Source organism: Bufo bufo, chromosome 7 (assembly GCF_905171765.1).
Source record: "Bufo bufo chromosome 7, aBufBuf1.1, whole genome shotgun sequence".
NCBI lineage: Eukaryota > Metazoa > Chordata > Amphibia > Anura > Bufonidae > Bufo > Bufo bufo.
In genome coordinates this window covers 113,723,220-113,751,082 of record NC_053395.1, presented here as the reverse complement: position 1 = coordinate 113,751,082, position 27,863 = coordinate 113,723,220, and the positions used below count along the sequence as shown (strand labels likewise).

The following is a 27,863-nucleotide window of genomic DNA, read 5'->3' as shown; positions in this document are numbered from 1 at the left end:
ATACGACATGTACAAGTGTTAATTGTCAGAAGAAAAAGTGGCTCATTGTGAATGAGAAAATTCTTCCTTTTAATTGGGATCAGCAGTACAGTGTGGATGGGGAAAGGGTAGGGTATTAGTGGCACTTGGCCACTATAGTAGTGACAGCAGAAGCAGCATAGCATGGAACATACAAGGCAGTATATCGGGTGCTAGTAGTCGTAGTAGTAGCATCAGATGTGTAGTGTTAAAGTGTAACCGTCATGTTTTCTTCATAAAATCAATTTTAGCATATGTTACTACTGCAGCAGCACTATGCATAAAGCAATCTTTAGTTTCTTCATATACCACTGTTTTCCTTGAGTTTTTCCCTTAGGCTACTTTCACACTTGCGTTCGGGGTTCCGCTTGTGAGTTCCGTTTGAAGGCTTTCACAAGCAGCCCCGAACGGATCCGTACAGCCCCAATGCATTCTGAGTGGATGCAGATCCGCTCAGAATGCCTGTTTGGCACCGTTTGGCCTCCGTTCCGCTCAGCAGGCGGATACCCGAACGCAGCTTTAGTTACAGCTGTTTAAACATTTTACAATATGAGGACCTTCTCAAAAAGGCTCCCCTGCCAGTTCTCTGAGGCCAAAACTGCTTTCCCTCACTTCACATACACCCTAGCTGTAGCCAGCAGCTCCCTTCCAGCCAATCAGATTGGATTACTGAGAGACACGCCTCCTCACTCTGAAGGCTAATGCAGGCATGCAGTGTGAAGGGCCGCCATCCATCTTCCTGTCTTCTTAGCCGGAGACAGACAATCCCTAGCAACTGTCTTTTAAGGGAAGGGACATGGGACATTAATGAAATCTGTTATTATAAGGTAATTACCAATCTTTTGACAATCATCGACAGACTAACTCTGCCTAGCTCTAATAAACTAGCAAATAAATAAAAATATGACGGTTACACTTTAATAGTGATGGTACTAGGGAATTAGCAGCGAGGAGTAGCAGCTGAGATTGCAGCAGCGGCCATATGGTACATGTTGGCAGGCAACAGCATAATAGCAGCAGTGGCATGAGGGAGGCAGTAGTGGCTCTATGGTACATGAAGGTAGGCAGGCAGCATGAATGTAGGCAGCAGGAAGACAGACAGCAACCGTGGCAAGATAGGGCACTGTCAGCAAGGCCAGATCTATTCATCGGCTCAGTCAGAGTAGTGTGAAATCCTGACTGTGGCGAAACCAACCTCGCCACTGGGTTTTGGAGGGGCCTGGCTACCAGCCTCTTGCCCCAGGATTATGGGCCCTCTCATCAGCCAGGCTTCCTTTGTTCACAAAAGACTTGTACTAACTTGAACCCCTGGTCTAATTCGTGCCTTTTTGGGATGTTAAATGTCTGTGTATTGAAAAGGATGGGACATTGTGTACGTTGAGTAGTGAGGTCTGTTCCATTGTCTCTCTCTCTGTGTGTATTGGCGATGTCCTTTGTCCTGAGAGATAATTGAATTACTTCTCGGTTGTCTCCAGGACAGAAGATATTGTGTCTTCTCCTGCCTGAGATGATTACATCAACCCAGTGTGAGGTAATGCTATCGCAGGCAGAGGGGAGGATTTTGTGTGGGAGTGTCTGAGTGTATTGTACGTGGTTATTGGCTGTTTTTACAAAACCCTGTGGGTGGTAACCTTGTTGGAAAATGTGTAGAAATCAATGCTTGTGTGTTCAAATAAAGAGTTCCTGTTTGTACCCTTTACCATGTTGAGGCTGGTGTTTGGGTAACTGATCGACACTGGGGGATTGCTATATGCTGAAGATTTGCTATACTCCCCTGGCATAACTACTAGCTCTTGTAAGAGCTGTTCCTGCTCTCTGGATGTAGTAGAGGTTCACCTACTGGAGCCTGGAGCCTTGTCGTAGGTCCAGGGTGGGTAGGAGATGATGAGGCCTCAACCAAGCTTCCGCGGTTTGTGGGGTCTGCAGCGCTTACGGTGTCAAGTGGAGTGCTTGGAGACCTCGGGAAGCACTAGGAGCATCTATCAACGGAGGTACCCGGTCGGGGTGCTAGGAGATCCGTTACATTGGTGGCAAGCAGTGGGATGGTGTCCTAGTGAGAGGAGAAGCAGCTCGGAGACACCGTTCGTGGATTGACAAAATTGAGGGCAACGCTAGTATCTGTACAGCGCACCTGGCTACAGCAGCAGGATGGAACCAGCAGTGGCATATGATGAGGAAGACCTGGATGACCGGGATGCATTAAGGAAAGGCATCTGGTACCAGGCCCTGGGTAATGTACAATACCAGCGGGGTGAGAGTCTCCCCAGTGGAGAGCAGCGATTGCAGAAGCAAGTGGCCCTGCGGATGCCCTTCCTGGGAGAGCAGTCCCTGGAGGAATGGGTGAAGGAACTAGAGCTCTGGGTATGGCAGGAGCTATGTTTGGAGGAGGCCTACTAGGCGCTCTGGTGGTATATGGCACAGTATATACCCTGGACAGCTGAGCATGACAAGCCAGAGGGAGAGGAGTTTGGTGGTCCTGGCTTGTTATGGGAGTCCTTTGCAGAGCCTGACTTCGGGAGCCCTGCACAGTCCAGACTTCAGAACATTTTCTACGAGAGGGAGGCTAGGCTTGATTGGGATGACCCCCACGAGGTAGAGAAAGACCTGGCTCACCTAGCAACCCTGGAGTGGGAACTGGAGCAGGACTACCGAGATCTCTTCGACTTCACCGAGAGGGCTCAGCGAGAGAGCAGAGTGTCAGACCCAGGTCCAGAGCCCTTCAGCTGGGAGGATATTGTGGATGTTTACTGGGAAGACCCGACTTAAGTATCCCCTGCTTCAGTACCAGCTACAGAGGTAGGGGACCTCATAGACTGGTCCTGGGGGGAAACCCATATGGCAGGTGGAGATGGGACTGAAATCTGTCCACCGGCCCTACAGGGATGCTGGGCAGTCGGCCTAGATCCCCAACGGTAGCCGGAGTTTCAGGGAGTAGGGATAGTTGGTCCTGCTCCCCAGCGGCAGTATGTTTTGCAGGGAGAGGAGAGCATCGTCTCCATTCCCCAGCGGCAGTGTACTTTTGAAGGGAGAGGAGACAACCGGTCTCTCTCCCCAACCACAGGGGGACAGCACCCCTAACTCCAATGGTGCAGATGGGACTGCAGAATCTGCACCAGGCCTAACGGGATGCTGGACGGCCGGTACAGATTCCCCACCAACCCCACAGGAATGCCAGGAGGAGGAGGTAAGCGATCCCTACTCTCCACAGCTGATCTGCAACAAGGTCCTGGGGGTAGGATTCCCTGACCCCATCCCAGCGGAAGAGCTGGCATCTGGGCAGAGCGCAGTTGGCCTCTGCCCTCCTCTATCCTCTTCTCCAGAGGCTGACTTCCCACAGGCTACCCCAGCGGAAGAGCTGGCATCTGGGCAGAGCGCAGTCGGCCTCTGCCCACCAAGTACCTACAGCTCCAAGCTAGAGAACAACAAGGAAGCAAGGAGTAGCAGATGCCCCCTCAACAGCTGGGGACATACAGAACAGAGCCAGGCCCCAAAATTCAACAGGTCCAGTATTGGGTTGTGGGTGGACTGCCAGACTAGCTCTGGTACCGACCGGCATGAGGTCAGGTATCTGGTTAGTCTTCCCTGGGAGGGGGAGATGTGTGGCGAAACCAACCTCGCCACTGGGTTTTGGAGGGGCCTGGCTACCAGCCTCTTGCCCCAGGATTATGGACCCTCTCATCAGCCAGGCTTCCTTTGTTCACAAAAGACTTGTACTAACTTGAACCCGTGGTCTAATTCGTGCCATTTTGGGATGTTAAATGTCTGTGTATTGAAAAGGGTGGGACATTGTATACGTTGAGTAGTGAGGTCTGTTCCGTTGTCTCTCTGTGTGTATTGGCAATGTCCTTTTGTCCTGAGAGATAATTGAACTACTTCTTGGTTGTCTCCAGGACAGAAGATATTGTGTATTCTCCTGCCTGAGATGATTACTGTCGGGTATTTATTTCATATAAGATATGAAATCATAAAAATTATGATTTCATATTTTTATGAAATATGAAAAATTAAAAATTTAATTGGCGGACATATAAACGCCAGTTCTTTTATTGATGAGATCTAAAGTTAATTTGTGCAGATAATGAAACAGGGTGCAATTAATTATATAAAATATAATTTATTACAAATAAATACATGCAGTAAAAATGGCATACAAATGAATACAAGGATAATATCAAAATTGACCACAAAATGATGCTCCGCCGTTTACGCCGGGCTTACTTAATTTAGTACACCAAGTACAATACAATGTTATTCAAATTATTATCAAATTATTACCGATTATTAAAATATTATAATGTAACAATAACAACAAAACAATAGAAATGAATCTGTGGAAAATTCCTTATGCTCAATCAAAGAATATGGCAGTAAGAGACATCTTATAAATACGCCCGTTGGCCTAACTACGGATAATAAAATCCGATCAGAGATTCCACTCTGATAGCAATATTACAAGAATTCTAATGATGTGCACGTTCATTAAAATTTCCCATAAAATTATTGTTTTAACACTATTGACCCACTAATAATGGGGTCTCAACTATATGCCAATTGGAGCGATTTATAATTACTGCAAATGAAATAGATTATACATTACCCCTGGCTTTGGGATAAAGAGCTTTTAGAATGGACTCAGCTTTCCAAGGTTCAGATATGTCCCGTCCTATGGTATGTTCCTGACGTGTGAAGTGATGCTGATGAATGAATCTTTGTAAAGAATTCCGTTGTGAAGAAGTCCTTGTGAAGTTTTTCTTTTTGTGAAGTTTGTGAAGTGTTTGAAGAAAAACTTGCTCTCCCAAAACTGGATCAGATATCCCCCATCCTTATCTATGCCCATCCCCTCTTGGAATAGGGATTACCAATTAGATAAGGTGGGTGTGACGTATGTTAAACATGGGGATGATGTCACTAATTGACATTCCTAGGAAACTTCTGCCCATCTACCACTTGATGGCACTGTTGTATCATATAACAATTTTGAATATTTTAAGAATTAACATATATACAGATTGTTTTATTACTACTTAAACTTTGCCCTTTCACACCATAAATCAATTAGGAGGGGCTCTTTCTGACACTTTGTTCAGACTGACTGGCGGTATCAGAAGTTTCCCTAATCCCTGAATTTATGGGGCAGATAGGAGTAATGATGTTTTTTCTGGTTTGTGTACCTTAACTGTCTTCAGCTATTGAGTAATGATGTTTGAAATAACATCAGCTCCTCTAAAATAAACCCTATTTAAGAAATTTCCACTTAAACACATTTTATATCCCCTAGAATATACCCTCTCAGTGAGATATAGACATATAAAGATACATTAATAATATTTGGTTATAATACATCAATATCACATAGTATATATGAATCATTAATAAATTCAAACGCTAAATAAATGCACACAGGAATATATCTATATGCGAATATATGAATAGATATCTGTTCCACACCAGATGTGTTTTATGGACGTCTCTTATCAGATCATGGTTTAGCCATGAAACACCCATTGTTCCTCAGACAGACAAGTTTAGAGAAACCTGTGTAGATAAATCCATGTCTCTAAACAATAATAAAAGTATAGTCTTCTCTATATATTCACTTTTAACACATTGAACTTGCTATGAACCCATCTTGGTTTTTTTCAGGTTCATGCTGATCACATGTTGTTAAAGGCAATGATCATCCATATTGAATATAGTATCATCAGATACATTGTACACTTATGAAAATGCACAACATTACATCAACCCAGTGTGAGGTAATGGTATCGCAGGCAGAGGGGAGGATTTTGTGTGGGAGTGTCTGAGTGTATTGTACGTGGTTATTGGCTGTTTTTACATAACCCTGTGGGTGGTAACCTTGTCGGAAAATGTGTAGAAATCAATGCTTGTGTGTTCAAATAAAGAGTTCCTGTTTGTACCCTTTACCATGTTGAGGCTGGTGTTTGGGTAACTGATCGACACTGGGGGATTGCTATACGCTGATGATTTGCTATACTCCCCTGGCATAACTACTAGCTCTTGTAAGAGCTGTTCCTGCTCTCTGGATGTAGGAGAGGTTCACCCACTGGAGCCTTGTCGTAGGTCCAGGGTGGGTAGGAGACGGTGAGGCCTCAACCAAGCTTCGGCGGTTCGTGGGGTCTGCAGCGCTTACTGTGTCAAGTGGAGTGCTTGGAGACCTCGGGAATCACTAGGAGCAACTATCAACAGAGGTCCTCGGTCGGGGTGCTAGGAGATCCGTTAAACTGACCAATCCTGGTTTGGTTCATTTTAACAAAAGTGATATTTTGGAAACTGCCGGAGGACAACTTGGGTCCATTTGGGTGCCACCACATCCCCTGCAGTGCTGAAAACCCTCTCTGAGATGACAGTGGAGGCTGGGCAAGAAAGAAGACAGAGAGCATACTGTGCCAGTTCGGGCCACTGTTCCAGTTTAAAAAAAAAGGCATAACAGCTGAAATGTTGCATCTGGCTCTCCAATAAAACTGGACCATATCTTTGGTTCATCGTACGGATTGCTGCCTGTATTTTCTATTGTGCACTGTTCTAGTCTGCCTGCCCAGAAGTCCCTGGGGTCAGAGAACAGAGTATTCATCAGAAACAGGCCAAAATGTAGGTAGGCCTGAAAGTGGGCATTGAGGCAAAAGGTCTCGGCTTGCTAATTTGCCTCAGCCTGACATGGCACAAACTGCTCCATGATTTGTAGGGGACTGAAATGGCTGCTGCTGTTTCCATTGCTGCCACTGCTTCTGCTGCTTGCGAGAGATGTGTGACTTTGCGGGGGGTGGGGGGCAGAGAAGATTCTCCCTTTAGACACCCTGGCGGCAGCCGTCTGCTTGCTAAAAGCTACAGGAAGCTGTGTAATACAGTGTTTCCTAGTAATAAAGTAATTTGGCCTCCCTTTCAGAGAGCGAGGGTACTTGGATTGCGAGGGTGTAAAAGCATGGCTATCTAGTAATCCTCAGACTGCTTGATGATGCCGCAGTTGTCCCTCTGACAAACTTTGTGGTCTCTTCGAAGAGCTTCAGCACCTGGCAGGCTTATTGGATGAACTGCCACTGCCTGACCTCGAAACAACTTGATTTAATCGAGTAATCATTTCAGCCCTATGTCAAAATGCCTGAATAAATACCTTGAGGGGTGTAGTTTTCCTATTTTATAGGGTCACTTCTCTGGGGTCCATTTATTATTTCACGCCAAAGTCTCTACAGTTGTCAGCACAAGATGCATAAATCATCACAGAACCTCAAATGTGCATGGTGCTCTTTTATTCCTTAGCCTTATGGTATGTCCAGGCAAAAGATTAGGGACATATGTAAGCACGGAATAATTAATAATAAGGGGACTTGCTTTTTACATTGAGCACAGAAATAGATTATCTGTGAGAAAATTGCAATTTTTCACTTTGCACCATCTGCTGTGAATTAATTTAGCAAAACACCTATTGGTTCATAAAGCTCACTATACCCATTGGCAAATTCTGTGAAGGGTCTAGTTTTTAAAATGGGGTCACTTCTTTGGGGTTTCTTTTTTTATTTGACCTCAGAGCCTCAGCAGTTGTCGGTCAATCCTGTATAAATCACCAAACTAGGCCTCAAATGCACGTAGCGCATGTTGTCGTATTAAGGAGAAATTGGGTAACAAATTATGGGGTGATTTTCTCCTATTACCCCTTGGGCCTTTCTTGTAAAAAATAAAAAAAAAGATTTAAAAAAATTTAAATTACATTTTTTTTTTTTTTTTTTTTTTTACAGCCAATGGTTTCTAAATTCTATGAAATGTCTGTTGGGCCAAGGTGCTCAATATACACCTCGCAAGGAATTTTTTAAAGGGGTGGTTTCAGAAATAGGTCACTTTTGGGGGTTTCCACTGTGTGTGGGGGGGGGGGGGGGGGAAACAACTCGGATTCTCTACAAATGCAGCATGGCACCTGAAAAGTATTCCAATGAAATCTGCCCTCCAAAAGCCTTATGGTGGTCCTTACCTTCTGAGCCCTGCCTTGTTCCCATACAGCATTTTATTACTACATATGGGGTATTGTCATATTTAATGGGTAACAAATTCGGGGGTGCTTTTTCTCCTGTTACCCCTTGTGAAAATGAAAAAAAGTAAAATATGTAATTTTTCATTTTCACTGCCAGGTTTCTAAATACTATGAAACACCTGTGGGGTCAAACCACTCAGTACACCCATCAAAAAATTACGTGAAGGTTGTAGTTTCCAAAATGGGGTCACATTTTGAGGGTTTCCACTGCAGGGGTACCTCAGTGACTCTTCAAATGCGAACTGATGCTTGAAAATCTGCCCTCCAAAACCATGTGGCAACCTTTTTCACTACTGAGCCCTGCCAAGTGCCCATACATCTGTTTAAGACCACATATAGGGTGTTTCTATAAACTGCTGAATAAGGCTAATAAATATTGAGGCTTGTTTGACTGTTAACCCTTTCTGTGTTACAGGAAACCTGATTAAAGTGGAAATCTGCAAAAAAAAATAATTCATTTTTAAATTTCACCTCCATTTTCCTTTATTTCTTTGGGAACATCTAAATAGTTAGCAAAGTTTTTAAAAATCCATTTTGAATAATTTAAGGGATTTAGTTTACAAAATGGGGTAATTTATGGGTGGTTTCTATTATGTAATGTAAGAAGGTACAAGGAATCATCTTGGATGATAGGTACGTGTCACCGAGGTTCCTGGCCTCGGTGGAGTAAGAGCCGGTTTTTATGTGTCAGCAGCAGTTGCTGTTTGACACCTTAATACTTAGTATGGCTGTATAGCTGATCCGGGATGGCTCTTACTAGGAGTAGTCAAAGTGCTTGGTGGGTGACTACTCCCCATGTTCCAGGGCGGGTTTTGCCAGGCCTAAAAAACAGCCAGCACTGCCAGGTGAGGGGGATTACCTCAGTCTGACAGTGGAGCTCAGGAGGTGTGTGTGCTGGGATCTGAGGTTTGTGCCGGGCTGGAGGGCTGAGACCCATCTGTAAGGGAAACAGGTCCCCTAAAAGCCTGCTATGGACTGCTGGAGGCAGAACTTCCAACAAGGTGATTTTTGCTATGTGGACTTTACATTTTGTGTAAACTAACACCAAAATTGCAAAGTGACGTTTTGTTTTTGCTTTATGTGTGACTAGACGCAGAAGTTTGATTTTAAGAACTGGTAATTTTCCTCTGTACTGCGTCCGCACACCCTGTCTATCCAGAGCGAATCCCCACAATTGGTGGAGGATGTGGGCAAGAGCAGTGAGGCTGGCGTGAACGCCAATATTTTTGGGTTCTGCATTTTTTCAGGCATTGTTTGTCATACATTAAATTAGCTGTATTACAACCAGTGCCCCACGACTAAATGGAGGCTGTTGTGAAGGCCCTCATGGAGGCTAATCAGCAGCGAGAGAGAACCTGCATCAACGCGAGGCTAATAAGCAGCAGCAGGAGAACAACCAGTTGCTGCTACAACATGTGATGGCTTTGCAGACAGCAGGAGCAACCCGGAACGTCCACGATGCCTGCATTGCCTGGAAAGCAGTCCGTGCCGCGATTCCTAAGATGACCCCTGCAGACAACATCTAAACCTACCTGGCGATGTACGAGAAAGTGGCCATCAGGGAGAAACTACCCAGAGACCAGTGGGCTGAGGTCGTCGCTCTGTTCCTTGCATCCGATTCCCAGCGAGTGTATTCGACTGGGCGGAAGAGGCTTTCTCCGCTTTGAAGTCGGCCCTGTGTTCGTCCCCGGTTTTGGTGACTACCGACTTCAAGCAGGAATTCATAGTGCAGACAGACGCCTCTGAAGTATGCCTCAGTGCTGTACTCTATCAGGAAGTCAACGGGGAGGAGCATCCCGTTTTGTCTTTCTAAGCCGCAAGCTTACCCCAGCCGAGACCAGGTATAGTGGAGAGAGAGTGCCTGGCTATCAAGTGGGCACTCGAGTCTCTCTGCTATTTTTTGTTGGGGGGTGAACATTTCCGCCTGGTGACTGACCACTCCCCTCTCAAGTAGATAAGCCAGGCCAAAGAGAGAAATGCCTGAGTCATCAGGTGGTTCCTGTCCTTACAGGGCAGACCGGTTGCAGGGAAACGCGGATGCCCTGTCCTGAGTATACTGTATGGCATGTGTTCACCCCCTCAGGGTTGAACAAAGGGGGGAGATATGTAAGAAGGTACAAGGAATCATCGTGGATGATAGGTATATATCTTTATTTATTACCATATGTGATCACTGCTTCGTCCCACTTCACATTTCATACAGCTCCTTCATCACCAATGGTGTAATTTCTTCCACTGGGCCCTTGGTTTTGCTGACCACTATAGCCCTTAGTACCTAATTCCTGCTAGATCCTCTCCTATTACCTTATTCCCTTCTCTCTTCCACATTCTGGTATCATTCTTGGCGCCCCACCTACTCCGCCTCTTCCCAGGTTTGAATCTTGGGTAAGACTTCAATGTTTTTTTCTTCAGATTTTTTTTTTTTTTTAAACTTTCAATTTTTATTGATTTTTCAACATAAGAAAATCAGACAGTAAATATGTCATTTGCATAAGCCAGAACAATGTTAAGATTTGCAAGTACAACTTTGACATTTATATTGTGTTGTTACATATTTAAGCCAACAAAAGAATACCAGCTAATAAATGTCACTTGTATAATCCAGCAACTATCACTTAATATATGTTAAGCATATTGATGACATATACAACAAATTGTAACATAGTCAATTCAAGAACAAGACTAATAGATTGAATCCAGAACTTGTGATCCATTTCTAAGATATATTTTATTCTATACTTTAGTGTACCGCTATATATGCTTACCCTATACCGTAATCCATCCACCGTCCTCCATCCACCGCTCTCTCCCGCCATGTATGTATACCACAGTATTAGTCCCTACAGAGCTACAGAGTGAATCTTAACTGCAAACGGGCATGAGCTCCACAATTCCCATCTTTTGTGAGCCCTTAAGCGTTCAGAGTAAGAATCTGCATATATATATTCATGTTGCATATACTGGTTAACTAGTGAGATCACATCAGGCACCTGAGGAGTAATGGGCAGCTTCCATGAGGTTGCAATAAGCTTCCTTGCAGCTGAGAGAATGCCCATCATAACCGGTCTATGGGAGTGAGGTAAATCTCCTATTCCGATGGATAACACAGCTAATGGAGGGTCGAGGGGGATCTGGAAGCCCGCCACTGTCGAGATAAGGTCAAAAATCTTCCTCCAAAAAGGGAGAATAATAGGGCATGACCACCACATATGTGATAAGCTTCCCTTTTCCCCACAATTCCTCCAGCAGTTTGAACTATATTCAGGATCCATGTGTGCTATGCGGGCCGGCGTCAAGTACCATCTAAGTTGTATTTTCCTATTTTGTTCAATGTGATTAATACATTTGGCAGTAGCTATCGTCCAGTGGAAAGCATCCCTCCACTCCCCGACCGACCAAGAGCTTTCAAATTCTTCTTCCCATTTCACCATAAAGTTAAGCTTTGTTTCTAAAGTAGGGTCAAGTGCATGATATGCAGTAGCAAGGCCTTTCCCCTGACCTGTCGTACCAGTAAAGTATTTACCAAAAGGGGTCGTTTCATTCATTGAAATAGTGGGAAGTCTCGTTCTGTGCAGCATATGCCTAACTTGTAGGTACTGATAAAAACAAGTGTTAGGTATACCATAATTCTGATGTAAGGTCTCAAATGTTTTCATAGTATCACCTTCATACAACTGATCCAGACGTGTGATACCTGCCTTCTCCCATTTATCTAAGGAGAGATCAGGGACCCCATATGTAAGCGCAACCAGTGGGATCTCAGATCTCTTAGGTGTGAAAAGCAACCCTTTCTCTATATAATTGGACCAGGTCCAAACTGCCGCTTGCATAGTCAAGAGAGGGGGTGTAGATTTAGGCGCTTCTAGGGAAAGGGCGGCAAGAAAGCCTGGGAGAGAACCCAGTTTTGTGTAGGTGGATTCTAATTCATGCCATCTCTGTAGCGAGGAAGGCGCCCACCACTCTTTAGTCTGCTCAATGAGGTTCGCCTTATAATAACGAATGAGGTCTGGGACTCCAAGGCCCCCTTCTCTCAGTTTTGGGTATAGGGCTCGACGGTCCACCCTAGGTGCTTTGTTACCCCATATAAATTTTATAAGGTCCGACTGCAATATTTTTAATATTTTTTGTGGAATGATAAGAGGAATACATCTAAGTTTATAGAGGATCTTAGGAAGAATCATCATTTTGACCGCATTAATTCTGGCCAGCCATGACATAAACAGTTTAGAATACTCGGCATAGTCTGTTAGTAATTCTTTTCTCAGGGAGTCGAGATTGCTTCTCACCAAATTTTGTATACGAGGTGTTAATAGTATGCCCAGGTAAACTATGCCATCCTCTGCCCACTGAAATGGAGCCCTCGCCAGAATTTCCCCTTTGAGAGGTTCTTGGATCGCAAATGGGAGAATATGCGATTTTGTAACATTAAGTTTATAGAAGGAGGCTTGAGCATATTCATTTAAGACTTCCATAACGTTTGGGAGAGATATCTCTGGGTTCGTAAGTGATAACAGGACATCATCTGCGTATAATCCTATTTTGTGTGATGCATTACCCACATGTATACCTAAAATACCTGGGTCCAAGCGGATTCTTTCTGCCAGGGGCTCCATCACCAGCGCAAAAACCAACGGTGACAACGGGCAGCCTTGTCTGGTACCGTTCGTTATATCAAAGCTTTTGGAATAAAAGCCAGATGCTAAAACTCGAGCTGATGGCAGAGAATATAGATTTAAGATAGCCGATAGAATAGGTCCCCGGAACCCAAAATGATTTAACACCTCCGTCAGAAACCCCCAGTGCACCCTATCGAAAGCTTTTTCAGCGTCAAGCGATATAAATATTGTGGGTGCACTGGAGGAATCCGCTATTTGGAGCAGATCAATTACTCTACGAGTTCCATCCCTACATTGGCGGCCAGGGATGAAACCAACTTGGTCAGTGGACACTAATTTAGGAAGAAGGGGCTGTAACCTTAGGGCCAGTAGTTTAGAGAATAATTTTAAGTCATTATTTAATAAAGATATGGGTCGGAAATTTGCTGGAATATCATGAGGTTTCCCTGGTTTAGGGATTGTTGTGATAATAGCACATAACATCTCTTTGGGTATAGCACCCGGAAGCAGAAATGTATTAAAAAGCCGCGTAATGTATGGTAACAAGTTTACTTTAAAGGATTTATAATAGTCCCCCGAAAAGCCATCTGGGCCTGGAGCTTTGTGCAGTTTTAATGATTTAATAGCTATATCTACTTCTCGTTCTGAAAAGGGGGCATTGAGTAATTCCAGATCTTGGGAGGCAATACTTGGGAGAGATACTGATTTTAAGAAATTCTGTATGGTATGTGAGGTAGGTTGTGGGGTGCCATCGTCATTTTTCAAATTATAAAGGGAACTATAGTAATCCGCAAACGCATCCGCAATATCAATCGGGTGTGTAGTCATCTTTCCATTATTTTGCTTCATTGAGTCTATACGGGAGGCTACTTCCCTTTTTTTCAGCCTGCGGGCTAGCATAGCTCCGGCTCTATCTCCTAAGTGATACCATTTTGCCTTTGACCTGGTTAGGGCCTTTTCAAATTTGCAAAGCAAGAGAGAGCGTAATTGAAAGCGCAAGTCTGTGATTTGGGCTGATAATGTATCTGTAGGTGTCTCCTTAAATCGCATTTCTGCCTCCACTATTTGAGCTAAAATATCTTGCATCCGTTTATCTCTTTGCTTTTTAAGTTTGGACGCAGTCTGAATGAAAAGGCCTCTCATGAAACTTTTATGGGCGCACCATAATGTGGAGACACTAATATCTGGCGTGTCATTAAGAACAAAATATTCGTCCGAAGCTTTAGAGAATATTTGGTGCCGATTCTCATCCCTCAGCAAAAATGAGTTAAGGCGCAAAAGCGGTGGGTTAGGATTAGGATAATTATCTGAGATGTGTAGGTAGATTGGAGCATGATCAGACCATGTAATATTACCTATTGCTGTGTGAGAGGTTTTATGAAGAAGGTCTTTGGAAATAAGGAAATAGTCGATTCTAGATTGGGAGATATGAACCTGGGACATAAAGGTATAATCCCTTTCTGTCGCATGTTGGTACCTCCATATATCATGTAGGGGAGTAGTTTTGAGAAGCTTACCCAACGCAGGCCGATGACCCCCCGTTTTCTTGGAACAATCCATCAAAGGATCAATGGGCAGGTTAAAATCCCCTCCTAGAATGATGGAACCCCTGGCAAAATTCAGCAACTTCTTAAAGAACCTCGTAAGGAAAGAAATTTGGTGAGAATTAGGTACATAGACATTAGCTATGGTGTATTCAGCATGATTGATAGAGCAAAGGAGAATAATATATCGTCCCGCCTGATCAATAATAGTTTGATGTGCTTTAAATTGGACCGAACGCCTAACTCCTATAAGAACCCCAGCTTTTTTAGCTTCTGCTGATGCAAAATAAAGATGCGGGTAGTGCCTATTTGAACACTTACCAACATCTTTGGTCAGCAAATGAGTTTCTTGAGCTAGCACTATATCACACTTAGTCTTATTCGCATCATTCCACAGTGCAGAGCGCTTGTAGGGGGAATTTAGCCCCTTTACATTTATAGACATTAGGTGTAGTACCATTGTGGGTTTGTGGGGACAAGTGAGTACTTAGCGTTAAACTGGAGAGAACGGCGGATTTCAGACGGCGAGACGGACACAGCAGATTCGGGATCACATTGATTCTGGAAGAAACAACAGAAGTTAACGAGATCACAAAGTGAAACTAGGCAAACATGCCTATATTGGTACAAAAACCAAAGGAAAGCGCCCATGAGTTTTCAGGAGCGCAAAGGTTTTCAAATTAAACAGAAAGATCCTGACAGGATCACCTTAGTTTATAAGAACCATGAGTGATTTTGAGGTTAGAGTATTCAGAAAAGATAATAGATTTGGCATAGCAACTACAACAGTAGAAGTGTTACCCATTCCAGCCCACTTTATAGACAGAAAAGAAGGAATATTAGGCAGTTTATGTAAGGGTTAATGAAAGATCGAATATAGAATAGAAGGACGTAGATGTCCCAGTTTAGGATACATGAGAGTTCCCACATCATAAGAAAATTTTTATATTAGAAAATATTCATGTTATCTCCTCATCGGGTTGTTTAGGGGACAACCGATCATTCTTTCTTTTATTACTTTTCCCATGCCTGCCAGCTTGTGCAGTGGACCACGGGATCGGGGCTGGTATTACTGGAAAAGCCTGTAGATTTTGGACACTGCACCAATCTTCAATGGAGATCATGGGGTCTCCCAGTGCTGATAAAAGTTCCGTAAGGTCCTCATATCGACGGATAGATAATCTTTTCCCCGCCACCGTGGTAGAGAGTCCAAACGGGAACATCCAGCGGTATAATATTTTCCTATTTCGCAGCAAATCTGTGAGAGGTTTCAGTTGTTTCCTTTTGTGCAGAGTTATAGGGGCAAGGTCTTGGAATAGCACAAGTTGGTGATCTTCAAAAGACCAAGAGGGGGATACCCTAGCCTTCCCCAGCATATCTTCCTTGACTCTGAAGTCCAGAAATCTACAAATAATGTCCCTGGGGGGATCATTAGGGTTAGGTCTTGGTCTTAGTGCTCTGTGTGCTCTCTCAATTTCAATGGAGAGGGGGTAGTGGTCTCCTAATAAAGATATGGCAATCTGTTTCACCGTTGAAAATAGAGATTCTGCAGTATACGTTTCAGGAAGGCCACGGATTCTTAAATTATTGCGCCTATTACGATTATCTTGGTCCTCCATTTGGATGTATATCTGGTTCAGATGATCTTGACATGTTTGAAAATGAGTGGCAACTTCTCTGGAATGATTGCAGAGTTCTGCTGTGGTGTCCTCTAAACTATCCACACGGTGACCAATATGGCGTAGGTCTTGTTTAATTTCTTGTAAATTCTGTGCTAGAGGCGACAGAGCATTGGTAAGGGTTTGCTGAAAAAAGTCCCTTGATAAAGGGAGATCCGTCTGTGCTGCAGCTTGTGGTTCATCCTGCAGTGTGTCACTTAAGGATAAAGGTTGATTCACATGAGCAGATGTTTCAGCATTTGCAGACGCTTTTGTAATAAATTTCTCTATATTGCCTTTGCCATGCGGAGTTTTCTGAGGCATGTTAGGATCCCTAGAAACAGGTTGGCCGTATTTAACCATTGCAAGATAGGTGGTTTAAGTCCTTTAGAAGCTGGAGAAATCACTTAAAGATGCTATGCCTTTGCGTGCAGCATTTCCTCACATATGCTATAAAGGTGTCCAGACAGGATAGATCATAATTAATGATCTGAAAACATTGAGCCTATGGCTCTAATACGTAGGATAGATAGACCCCCTCTCAACAGGTAAAAGGAGGGACATTTGAAAACATTAGGACTCAGTCCTCACAGTAAATCGATCCAGAGATAACTGGGGAGACCAGATGCTTTATGTGCTAGTGGCACTTCACCTTTAATGGCGCTGGGTCCTCTAGTATGAATTGAAAAGACACAGTACCTTCAATATGCAAAGCCTGAGGGGCAATGAACAGCAGGCCTCCTTTCACCTCAGAGGGCCTCAGCTCCGATCAATGCAGAGTAGGTCTCTAATCCTCCACCGGAGATGCTCCCTGTTAAGATGGCGCCGTACTTCAGGCGGCTCTGCCACGCGCTGCTAACGTTCGGCACAACGGGACTCTCACTCCACACTGCGCAGGCTTCTTATTTGCAGCGGGATCCCATCCAGGGAAGCTCCGGTCTTTACCTCTCCCTGTAGTTATTCGCTGGGAGGTATGTAAAATCTATGTCCCGGCCTGTGTGTTAGATCCGGGTGCCGCCTGTTAACTAGGCCCCGATCACATCTCCGGTTCACCGGCACCTAGAGAGCTCCAGGTAGGGTCAAATCGCAGCTGGCAGGTTAAAGCCTTCCAAAATGAGGGATTTGTGGCAGTATAGGGCAGTTTCCTGACAGGATGGTGGTGGATGCAGGGTCAAGTGGACAGAGCTCCCTCACCACACGTCTCTTCCTGTCCGCGGCAAGCCACGCCCCCCTTCTTCAGATTTTTAATTACACATTTAACCTATAATAAAAGTATATCCTTATCATATTGAGAATAATGTTTATAGGCTTCAAAAAGCTAATAAATGTTACTGATTTCTTTATAATCATATAGGGTGCATTTTGAATAAGGCTACTTTCACACTCGCGCCTTGTGCGGATTCGTCATGGATTGATCCGTTCAGATAATACAACCGTCTGCATCTGTTCAAACCGGATCCGTTTGTATTATCTTTAACATAGCCAAGACTGATCCGTCTTGAACACCATGGAAAGTCGATTGAAAACTGATCTGTTTTCTATTGTGCCAGATTGTTAGTAAAAACGTTTGGCTCCGTTTCATCAGACGGAATGGAGACTGAACTGATGCATTCTGAGTGGATCCGTTTCCATTTAGAATGCATTAGAATGCAAACTGATCCGTTTTGGACCTCTTGTGAGAGCCCTGAATGGATCTCACAAACGGAAAGCCAAAATGCGAGTGTGAAAGTAGACTAAACCAGTAATCGGTTTTAGGTTTCTAAGCAAAAAAACACTATTCTCAATATAATAAGACATTTTATTTTTATTACACGATTATATATTATTTAGTATAGTATAGCCATTTTTTTAAATAGAAGTTTCTTTTGGGACTAACTTAAGATTTCTATATAAAAAACAAAGCATTCATCACGAAGTTAAAGCACTACCACATAGAGAAGCATGTTTTTTTTATACTCCAAAAGCTAACACATTTTACTGGTGTCTGTATAATCATACTGTATATTGTGCTTGTGAATAAAGCAGTAATATGTAGATTAGCGTTCTGAGCATATCTCAGTGTGGTAAAGCTATAGTACATAGAGTGTATGATATGTAGATGCTAGGACACAGCTCTGTCCTCAGCACCCTGATGTCTAGTCCTGTCAATCAAAGGGAGGGGGTAGTGTGCAGAGCAAAGCAAAATGTATTTTTAATCATCATGATCACCCCTACCAGGCAGTGTGTCTTGTTTGATAGTGATCCTGGTGACAGAGTCTCTATAGTCAGAGAAATTCAGATTCAGAAAATTGCTAATTTTTCCATTTTTTTTTTGTAAATTTTGGATTTTTTTTGTAAATAAAGGTAAAGCATATTGGCTCAAATTTAACACCTATTATAAAGTACGCTGTGTCACGAGAAAACATTCTTAGAATGGCTTGGATAAATAAAAACACTCCAAAGTTATTACCACATAAAATCACACATGTCAGATTTGTAAAAAATGGCCTGGTCCTTCAGGTGAAAAATTGCAGGGTCCTGAAATGGTTTAGGATTAAAAATTTTATAACCAATATATTATTTTTTTGTTTTTTATTTTTACAGCGTATGTCAAGCCAGACAGGCTCAGATGCGGATGTTCTTCTGGCAAAACATGGCTGCTCAGGAGTAATCACTCTAAACAGGCCAAAAGCTCTGAATGCACTGAATCTTAATATGAGCCGACTCATCTACCAACAGCTTAAAGTAGGTATAAGTGTTGGGACGTGCAAAATGGTACCTCCAAACAGTGTTACTTGTGCAGTGAATGCATTAGGACAATGATATTGCATGTGTTACGTTGCCAATTATTGATAGCGGCTTTTAGTAGTATATGAGAATACATTTGTAATGACCATTGTTTCCCATAGCATCATAAATAAGTACATAGGTTCTGGCAAACGAGCCTGGCAGCACTGTCTTCTTCACAGAGAAGCCAGGGAGAGCTGGCCATACATTTGGATGTAACATAGTAACATAGTACATAAGTTTGGCCTGTCATCCTGCAAGTTGATCCAGAGGAAGGCGAAAAAAAAACTGAGGTAGAAGCCAATTTTCCCCACTTTAGGGGAATAAAAAAAATTCCTTCCCGACTCCAATCAGGCAATCAGAATAACTCCCTGGATCAACGACCCCTCTCTAGTAGCTATAGCCTGTAATATTATTACGCTCCAGAAATACATCCAGGCCCCTCTTGAATTCCTTTATTGTACTCACAATCACCACCTCCTCAGACAGAGTTCCATAGTCTCACTGCTCTTTCCGTAAAGAATCCTCTTCTATGTTTGTGTACAAACTAGGGTTGTCCCGATACCGATACTAGTATCGGTATCGGGACCGATTCCGAGTTTTCTCGGCGGTACTCAGCCGCCGATACCCCGCCCCGATACATAAATAGAATACTATGGGCGTAACTATGGGCGGGGCCCGGTGCAGTCACTGTACTCTTACACCGGGCCCCGCCGCTCACCGAAGTATTTATAAACGTGAATCCTTATCCTGTTGTTAAGTTGAACTAACGCTGCCCTCTCCCATGTTCCCCTGTATCCCCCTGTATCCCCACAGCACTTACTTAAGCTTCCATAGCAGGCAGAGCGGACGGCACCAGTAACGTCACTCACTGACGTAGAGCGCCTGCTCCGCCCACTTTATGAGTGAAGCAGGCGGAGCAGACGCGCGACGTCAGTGAGTGACGTTACTGGTGCCGTCCGCTCTGCCTGCTATGGAAGCTTAAGTAAGTGCTGTGGAGATACAGGGGGATACAGGGGAACATGGGAGAGGGCAGCGTTAGTTCAACTTAACAACAGGATAAGGATTCACGTTTATAAATACTTCGGTGAGCGGCGGGGCCCGGTGTATTGGGGGACACTGTTATGAGGGGGATCTGTGGATGACATATAGCAGTGTCATCCACAGATCCTCCCCATAACAGTTCCATCCACAGATCCCCTATAACAGCACCATCCACAGATCCCCCACCAAATAACAATGCCATCCTCAGATCCCCCCACCCCATAACAATGCCATCCACAGATATCCCACCCCATAGCAGTACCATCCACAGATCCCCATAACAGTGCCATCCACAGATCCCCCATAACAGTGCCATCCACAGATCCCCCATAACAGTGCCATCCACAGATCCCCCATAACAGTGCCATCCACAGATCCCCCATAACAGTGCCATCCACAGATCCCCCATAACAGTGCCATCCACAGATCCCCATAACAGCGCCATCCACAGATCCCCCATAACAGTGCCATCCACAGATCCCCCATAACAGTGCCATCCACAGATCCCCCATAACAGTGCCATCCACAGATCCCCCATAACAGTGCCATCCACAGATCCCCATAACAGTGCCATCCACAGATCCCCCATAACAGTGCCATCCACAGGTCCCCCATAACAGTGCCATCCACAGATCCCCCACATGACAGTGCGTCATCCACAGATCCACAGATCCCCCAAAACGGTCACATGACATTTAAAAAAAGTATCGGTATTCGGTATCGGTGACTACTTGAAAAAAAGTATCGGTACTTGTACTCGGTCCTAAAAAAGTGGTATCGGGACAACCCTAGTACAAACCTTCTTTCCTCCAGACGCAGAGGATGTTACAGTCACAGTCCTGGGGATAAATAGATGATGGGATAGATCTCTGTACTGACCCCTGATATATTTATACATAATAATTAGATCTCTCCTCAGTTGTCTTTTTTCTAAAGTGAATAACCCTAATTTTGATAATCTTTCAGGGTACTGTAGTTGCCCCATTCCAGTTATTACTTTAGTTGCTCTCCTCTGGACCCTCTCCAGCTCTGCTATGTCTGCCTTGTTTACAGGAGCCCAGAACTGTACACAGTACTCCATGTGTGGTCTGACTAGCGATTTGTAAAGTGGTAGGACTATGTTGTTATCACGGGCATCTATGCCCCTTTCGATGCAACATTATCTTATTGGCCTTGGCAGCAGCTGCCTGACACTGTTTTTTGCAGCTTAGTTTGCTGTTTATTAAAATTCCTAGATCCTTTTCCATGTCAGTGTTAGGCTACTTTCACACTAGCGTCAAGCGGATCCGCTTTAAACGGATCCGTCAGAAGGATTTGACAGACGGTTGCTAACGTTGATCTTTTGTGCGGATCCAATTGAACGGATCCGCTTGTAAAATGGCTCAGTCTATTGCGTCTGTATCCGTTTAGGCATGCGCTCAGCGGATCGGTTTTTCTATTAAAGGTGTTAAGGTGTGCCTCCTAAAGCCCTCCCACTTTATAATCATTAGAAAAAAAGCAGGTACACCTCTATTCATGGTCATTGTAGGTGTGGCTCAGTACTCCCACTGTATTAGAACCAGGTACACCTCTTAATAGTCATTGTAGGTGTGCCTCACAAAGTCCTCCCACTTAGTATTAGAACCTGGTACACCTCTATTCAGACTCATTGTGTATTGGGAGCAAGTTGCCTGCACACTTGCGTCTCCGACTGCGGTTTCAAATTCTGAAAGCTAGATGGATGAGACGAGACCGGGAAAGAAGAAGACGTCGGTATTGGATACACCCGATAAGTTCCAGAAGGATGACCAGAGGTGTTTTTTCTGTTCTTTATTTGGAGTTGCGTTCAAATCCTGAAAAATGTTACAATTATATGCGCATGACGGTTGAGAGTTTTGACCAGCTTCTGCAGCGCATTTCTTCAACCATTGAAAGGCAGGATACCCGAATGAGAAGGCCCATTTCACCATCAGAGAGGCTAATGGTGACAATAAGGTAGAAAAAAAATTCATTTTATATATTGTTGTATATTTTTATATATATATATATATATATATATATATTTTTATATATAATATTTTTGTTGGGTTTAGGTTTCTTGCTACTGGAGAAACCCTTACATCATTACATTACCAATATCGTATTGGAATATCCACACTCTGTGGAATAGTAAAGGATACTTGCCGTGCATTGTGGGCATTATTGCATGAAGACTATATCCCGCATCCAACAACTGAACGATGGCTTCAAATAGCGGACAAGTTTATGCAAACCTGCCAATTCCCAAATTGTGTAGGAGCCGTGGATGGAAAACATAGACGTATTGTTAAGCCATCAAAAAGTGGATCAGAATATTTTAATTATAAAAAATATTTTTCCATTATTTTAATGGCAATTTCAGATGCAGAATATCGATTTGTTGCTGTGGATATTGGAGCATACGGACGGACCAATGACTCCATGGCTTTCAAAACCTCCTCTATGGGGTGCCTCCTGTATTCCAAACAATTTGGATTACCGCCTGCAAGTCCGTTGCCAGGGACAGATGGACCTCCCATGCCATTTGTTGTAGTAGGGGACGAAGCCTTCCAAATGTGTGAAAACCTCATAAAGCCATACTCCAGCCGTGATTTAAATTCCACCAAACGGATTTTTAATTATAGACTCACAAGAGCTAGACGACTGGTGGAGTGCGCCTTTGGGATACTTGTTGCAAAATGGCGTATTCTAAACAAGGCCATTAACCTAAAAGTAGAAACTATTGATGATGTTGTTAAGGCTTGTGTGGTGCTACATAATTATCTATTATCAGAGGAACCACTGCGTCTGGACCCGCAAGATGTAGATTGTACACTGACTAGGATGCAAAATGTGTCATATCGATCTACTGTCGCCATTGCTAGAATGAGGGATGGTTTTGCCAATTACTTTGTCTCAGAAGCAGGTAGAGTGCCCTGGCAAAATAATGTATTGTAAATGTTTTTACTGTTTAATTTTTCTAAAAATAAAAATAATCACAACTGTTGTAATGTATTTTTTTCTTTACCTAAAGTGGTCTAGTCATTAAAGATAAAGACATATTGTGTTTATCCAAACGTCCATTTATTTTTTTGTGGTGCCATTTCATCTCTATGGTGCCTGCTATAGCACGGCTATAGCATTTCAAATAGCTATGGCATGGCTACAGCTAGACCTCCACATTGTAGATGGGGACAACATTTGTTGCGTGTGACATATAGTTACAGGAATTTTAATAACTATTTTTTTTATGATAGTCTATGTTGTTGCACTGCTACATGCTTTAAAAGGGAACACAACATTGTTTAAAAAAATCTATTTGTGATGGATTTTTAAACAACTGTTGTGCATGTCGCATTGGGACATCATAGACCATCAGTATAGTAATTATAGTGGAAGAAGAAAATCCAATAATCAAATAATACTCTTATTTTTTCTATATATCTTGTCCTTTAATGATGGAATATATAAATGTTTAAAAACACACAGTTTCTCAGAATTTTCAGCCATGCAGTGTGTTTTGTTCATCCCTTTCTATGTATGAACAAACACATGTCCAGGTGAGAGCATTCCAAAGTGTTGATGTCTTCGACTGGGAGCAGTTCACTAATTGGCTCTGAACCCAGGTCAAAGATTACAACATTATGTTAATTTTCTGTCCCCTGTGGTAATGACGATAATACTGCATCATCTTTGCTAAATAGAAAAATGAAATAATTTTGGCTCTCTAGTAAATTCTACAGTTGGTGATGATGATCCAATAGTATCGTTAGTTCCACAAGGGCTCATGTGGATTAGAACAAGATTGGCAAATGAACATAGCTTTTTCATGAGCCAATCAGCTATAACTGTATTTCACATCCAGCGTGCCTACAGCTGTTGCTAAACTACAACTCCCAGCATGACCGCACAGCCTTTGGCTGTGCAGGCATGCTGGGATTTGCAGTTTTGCAATACCTGGAGGCACACTGTTAGGCAAACAATGAGCTAGAATATGCTAAATTATCAGCTTTTTGAAAGCCAGTTATTTATTATACTCTAGCAATTTAATACCATCAGTACTACAGGTGTAGGCAAAATAATTTTTCTAATAACAAAAATTATAATTATATATTTTTTTTTTATTTTAAGAATTTTACTTTACCCACAGCTGTAGTGAACATTGTGTATGAGATACAATAACAAAAGACAAAGTTTCTTCAGAAAAAGCTTGATTTTATTTAATAAAATTTTTTAATTTTTTAAATACAAAATTTTATTTTTTGATAATTTTTTTTTTTTATATTTGAAAAACGTTTAGGAGAGGTGTAGCTTTGCGGAGTGTACCGTCCTGGACCGGCAGCAGAAGCCCCCCTGTCTTCAGTTGAGGACTGAAAATGACGGGCCGTGGGAAAGGATGCAGGATTTCTTGGGGTGTGGAGAGTGGAAGGGTCGGGAGTTGATTGTTCCCGAGCATGGGACGAAGAATGAGTGGGGAAAGAAGTAGGAGCGTGATAGTGAGGAGGAGAGGGAGTTGAAGAAAAAGATGGTAGATTGTACCCATGCTCGGGGGGTTGGGAAAGGGAAGGATGATGAAAATGGGAAGGTTGTCTTGGATCTTGTTGATACACATGGGTTGGGGGGTAGGTAGTGGGTGGGGGGTAGGTAGTGGGCTGGGGGCGGTGCAGGATTTCCCCTCGACCCATTCTCCATCATAATACGAAACTCATGCACCTGCTCAGGATTCATTTGGTCCATTCGGGGGACATAAGTTAGCAGGTAATGCTCGTTCTCAGAGAGTTGACGTGCCGACTCCGCCCCCTCCACTCGCCGTGCCAAGTCTTCCAAAACTCGACGCATGTCTTCTGCAAAACCTTCCAGAGCATCGGAAACGATCTCTACAAGGTCCCCATAGTCTTCCCGACTGCTCCTGCGATTCAGCGTAGCTCTCACATTTTCGCGCCATGTTGAGAGCGTACGTTGAAAAGAGGGACCAGGTAGGGGACCAGGATTGACGTGAACAGGTGAATGAGGGACAGGAGGGCTGGTGGTGGCGGCCGGTCCGGGGTCTGCTTCAAGAGAGGGTTCAGGCTCCCGAGTGCTGCTGGCAGTTCTGAAGAGATAAAAAAAAAAGGCCATTTAGTCAAAAATACAGTATCTAATAACATTTTCTACTTCATAATGTAGATGGCTGCATGAGAGAAACATACATATACTTAGGAGATAGTTAAGAACTACTAAAAACTAGTGCATTAAATTACTAAAAAATCATAAACCAATTCAACACGTATAGTATGGAAGTAAAGACGAGACAGAGGGGATATGATGGAAGATACATTAATGGAATAAAGAATAAAAAATGTAGATTTTTTTAAAATAAAAACTGCTATAAGGACATAGTTTAAAATGAGCAACAAATATTTAAATTAAATATCAAGAATTTTAGAGTAGTGGATGCATGGAATAGCCTTCCTGCAGAAGTGGTAGCTGCAAATACAGTGAAGGAGTTTAAGCATGCATGGGATAGGCATAAGGCCATCCTTCATATAAGATTGTAGCAAGGTGATATTCATAGTATACTGAATATTGGGCTGACTAGATGGGTCCAAAAAATTGTATGGGGCAAATACATTCTATGCTACTATAGGTCAGAATCATTTTATGAAGAAGGAATTATTAATTGGAATGGCAAACGTGTCTCTTCCTTCGGCTAATGCAAAACTCTATTTCAAGCCATGCCCATACATTCCTTGAAACTACAATCATACAGCAGCACAATGTGGAAATTTTTCAATTTTTCACCAGCTTGAGATCCATTTGCCAGACCTGATCTATTGTCCCTTGTGACCTTTGCTTGACAAATTTTAGATAACTGAATCAGAGAATGATTTGTCTCACACAACCTTGTCAAGAGTTGATTCTGGATCTATTGTAACTGTTGACCATAATAGGACAAGTGAGATAAAAGTTGTCATAGAATCCTTTGTCTCACAAATCCTATTACAGACAGAAGTCAAGGTCTATTGTTCCTTTATGACCTTTTTGTTGAATGAGATAAAGCGATAAGAATTTCCTTTGTCTCGCACAACGTTCAAGACAGAAGTCTTGATTTCTTGAAACTTTTGACCATAATAGGACAAGTGAGATAAAGTTGTCATAGAATCCTTTGTATCACAAATCCTATTGTCTATTGTCCCTTTAGACTGAACGATGTTGAATGCAAAAGTGGGAGAATCCTTATACAAACCTTTCAGGAAACAAGGTCAATAAAGACAAATCATAAAAAAAAAAAATAGAAATAATAATAATTTACATTCGAAGGCCCAGCGTCGGACGCAGAAACCCCAACGCCGCATTATGAGCGTAGAGCTTCTGTCGCCTGGCTCCAGAGCCACTCGGGGCGTGAACCTCCCTATTATACTCTCTCTTGAAGCGGTCCCGGATTGACCGCCACCGAGTGATAACCTTGTCCACTGTTGAAAAAAAAAAAGTTTGTGTAATGTATTTTATTGTTGAGTAGGTTTATCTTATACATGACTTAAAGTTGTACTTACCACATTCTTTTTGGTCCGCCGCAGAGAGATCCTCCCAGCCAGAGAAGAATTCTTCGGCAATATCCCTCCAGAGCCGCTGGGTGAGATGATGGTCTGCATATTGGCGGTCAGAGGGGTCCCATAGTGAGGGACGCGCCTCCACCAGTTGGATAAGGAGTTCGTTCTCACCTCTGGGAATGACAAACTCCCTATCTTCCCTGGTGGAGACTGCGGAAACCTTGAAAAAAAAAAAAAAAAAAAAATTAAATAATGCCAAAGTATATGATACTTACACATCCCCGACCGCCACGGCCTCTGGAGGGGACTTGGGGATCCTGTCTGGCGGATCGTGTAGAAGTTTCCTTTAACAAAAAAATATATTGGGTTAAAAAATGAAATCTAGAAAATAATATAAATATATTGAAATTTTCTTACTTCAGTCCGGTCCAGGTCCATAACACCTACACCTCCCCGTGGTGAACGCTGGCTTTCAGGTGAGGAATTGGTCCTGGCTGGTGAGGGCCTAGGGCTTGTTGCCTCCGAATTAGTACATGAAGAAGAAGATGGAGACTATAAATTTATATATAAAGAATTACTTTTTTATGAAAATACAAGTTGATGAGTATACTGTGGAGGTTGTCCAATATCGATGATAACCATATTGGAAATTTTATCACGATAGGAATATATATTGTTAAAAAAAAATTTTGGGGAAGTTATAAAAGAATAGGGTCAAAAAGATAATAATATTGTATGGTCATTGCCTACAAGGTGACATTAAACGGTATTGGGCCCACATGGTGACATTGTACGGTATGGGGCCCACATGGTGACATTGTACGGTATGGGGCCCACATGGTGACATTGTACGGTATGGGGCCCACATGGTGACATTGTACGGTATGGGGCCCACATGGTGACATTGTACGGTATGGGGCCCACATGGTGACATTGTACGGTATGGGGCCCACAGTATACAGTGAGACAGTGGAGGATGATGCAAAGTTGACATTATACTATAACATTCTAAAGGAAAATACTGCACGATGTCACACTAGGATGTACTTACAACTTCTTCAATATGACGGCGCCTTGTTGGAGGACGAGGGCGAGCTCTTGCCCCTTTTTGATATTCAGACATCTGTAGAGAAATATTTCAAATATTTGTATTAATGTGAAATAACATAATTGACCTGTATAATCCCAATTTTTTAACTTACTTTTTGGCCAAAATTAATTTCCAAATCCTTTTTATATTTTAATTATTGGAGTTGCTAAAAAAAAAATAATTTTTTTTTTATTATATGCATACTAAACTTTTGATAGTTAAAATCTGTGATGTCTGCCCACCGCCATTGCCTGCATTGCCATCTACATCCACCTATTCAATCTGAAACCATTCTGTGCGAGATTTGACACCACACACGTGCAATAATCTGCAACCTATGCTCTAGTTTAGTGATAGACAAACTGCGGCTCTCCAGCTGTTGCAGAACTACAACTCCCAGCATGCAAAGACTGACTACAGCTTTCAGCCTACAGCAGAGCATGATGGGAGTAGTAGTTTTGTGAAAGCTGGAGAGCCGCAGTTTGCCTATCAGTGCCCTAGGCAAAGTACTTTGGTCACACCCACATTTTCCATCAAACATAAATCCCAGATATCTCTA

The 27,863-nt window shown here is 42.9% G+C and overlaps 1 protein-coding gene across 2 annotated transcripts in view; it reads left to right on the top strand.

Annotated features, from left to right (window-relative positions):
* The window catches only part of HIBCH (3-hydroxyisobutyryl-CoA hydrolase), a 516,160-nt gene that overhangs the window by 82,702 nt on the left and 405,595 nt on the right, over window positions 1-27,863 (top strand). For both annotated transcript variants that reach the window (XM_040440248.1, XM_040440247.1), the window contains exon 3: window positions 18,461-18,601. In XM_040440248.1, the coding sequence (XP_040296182.1) occupies window positions 18,461-18,601 (141 nt within the window). The remainder of the gene's footprint in view (window positions 1-18,460; window positions 18,602-27,863) is intronic.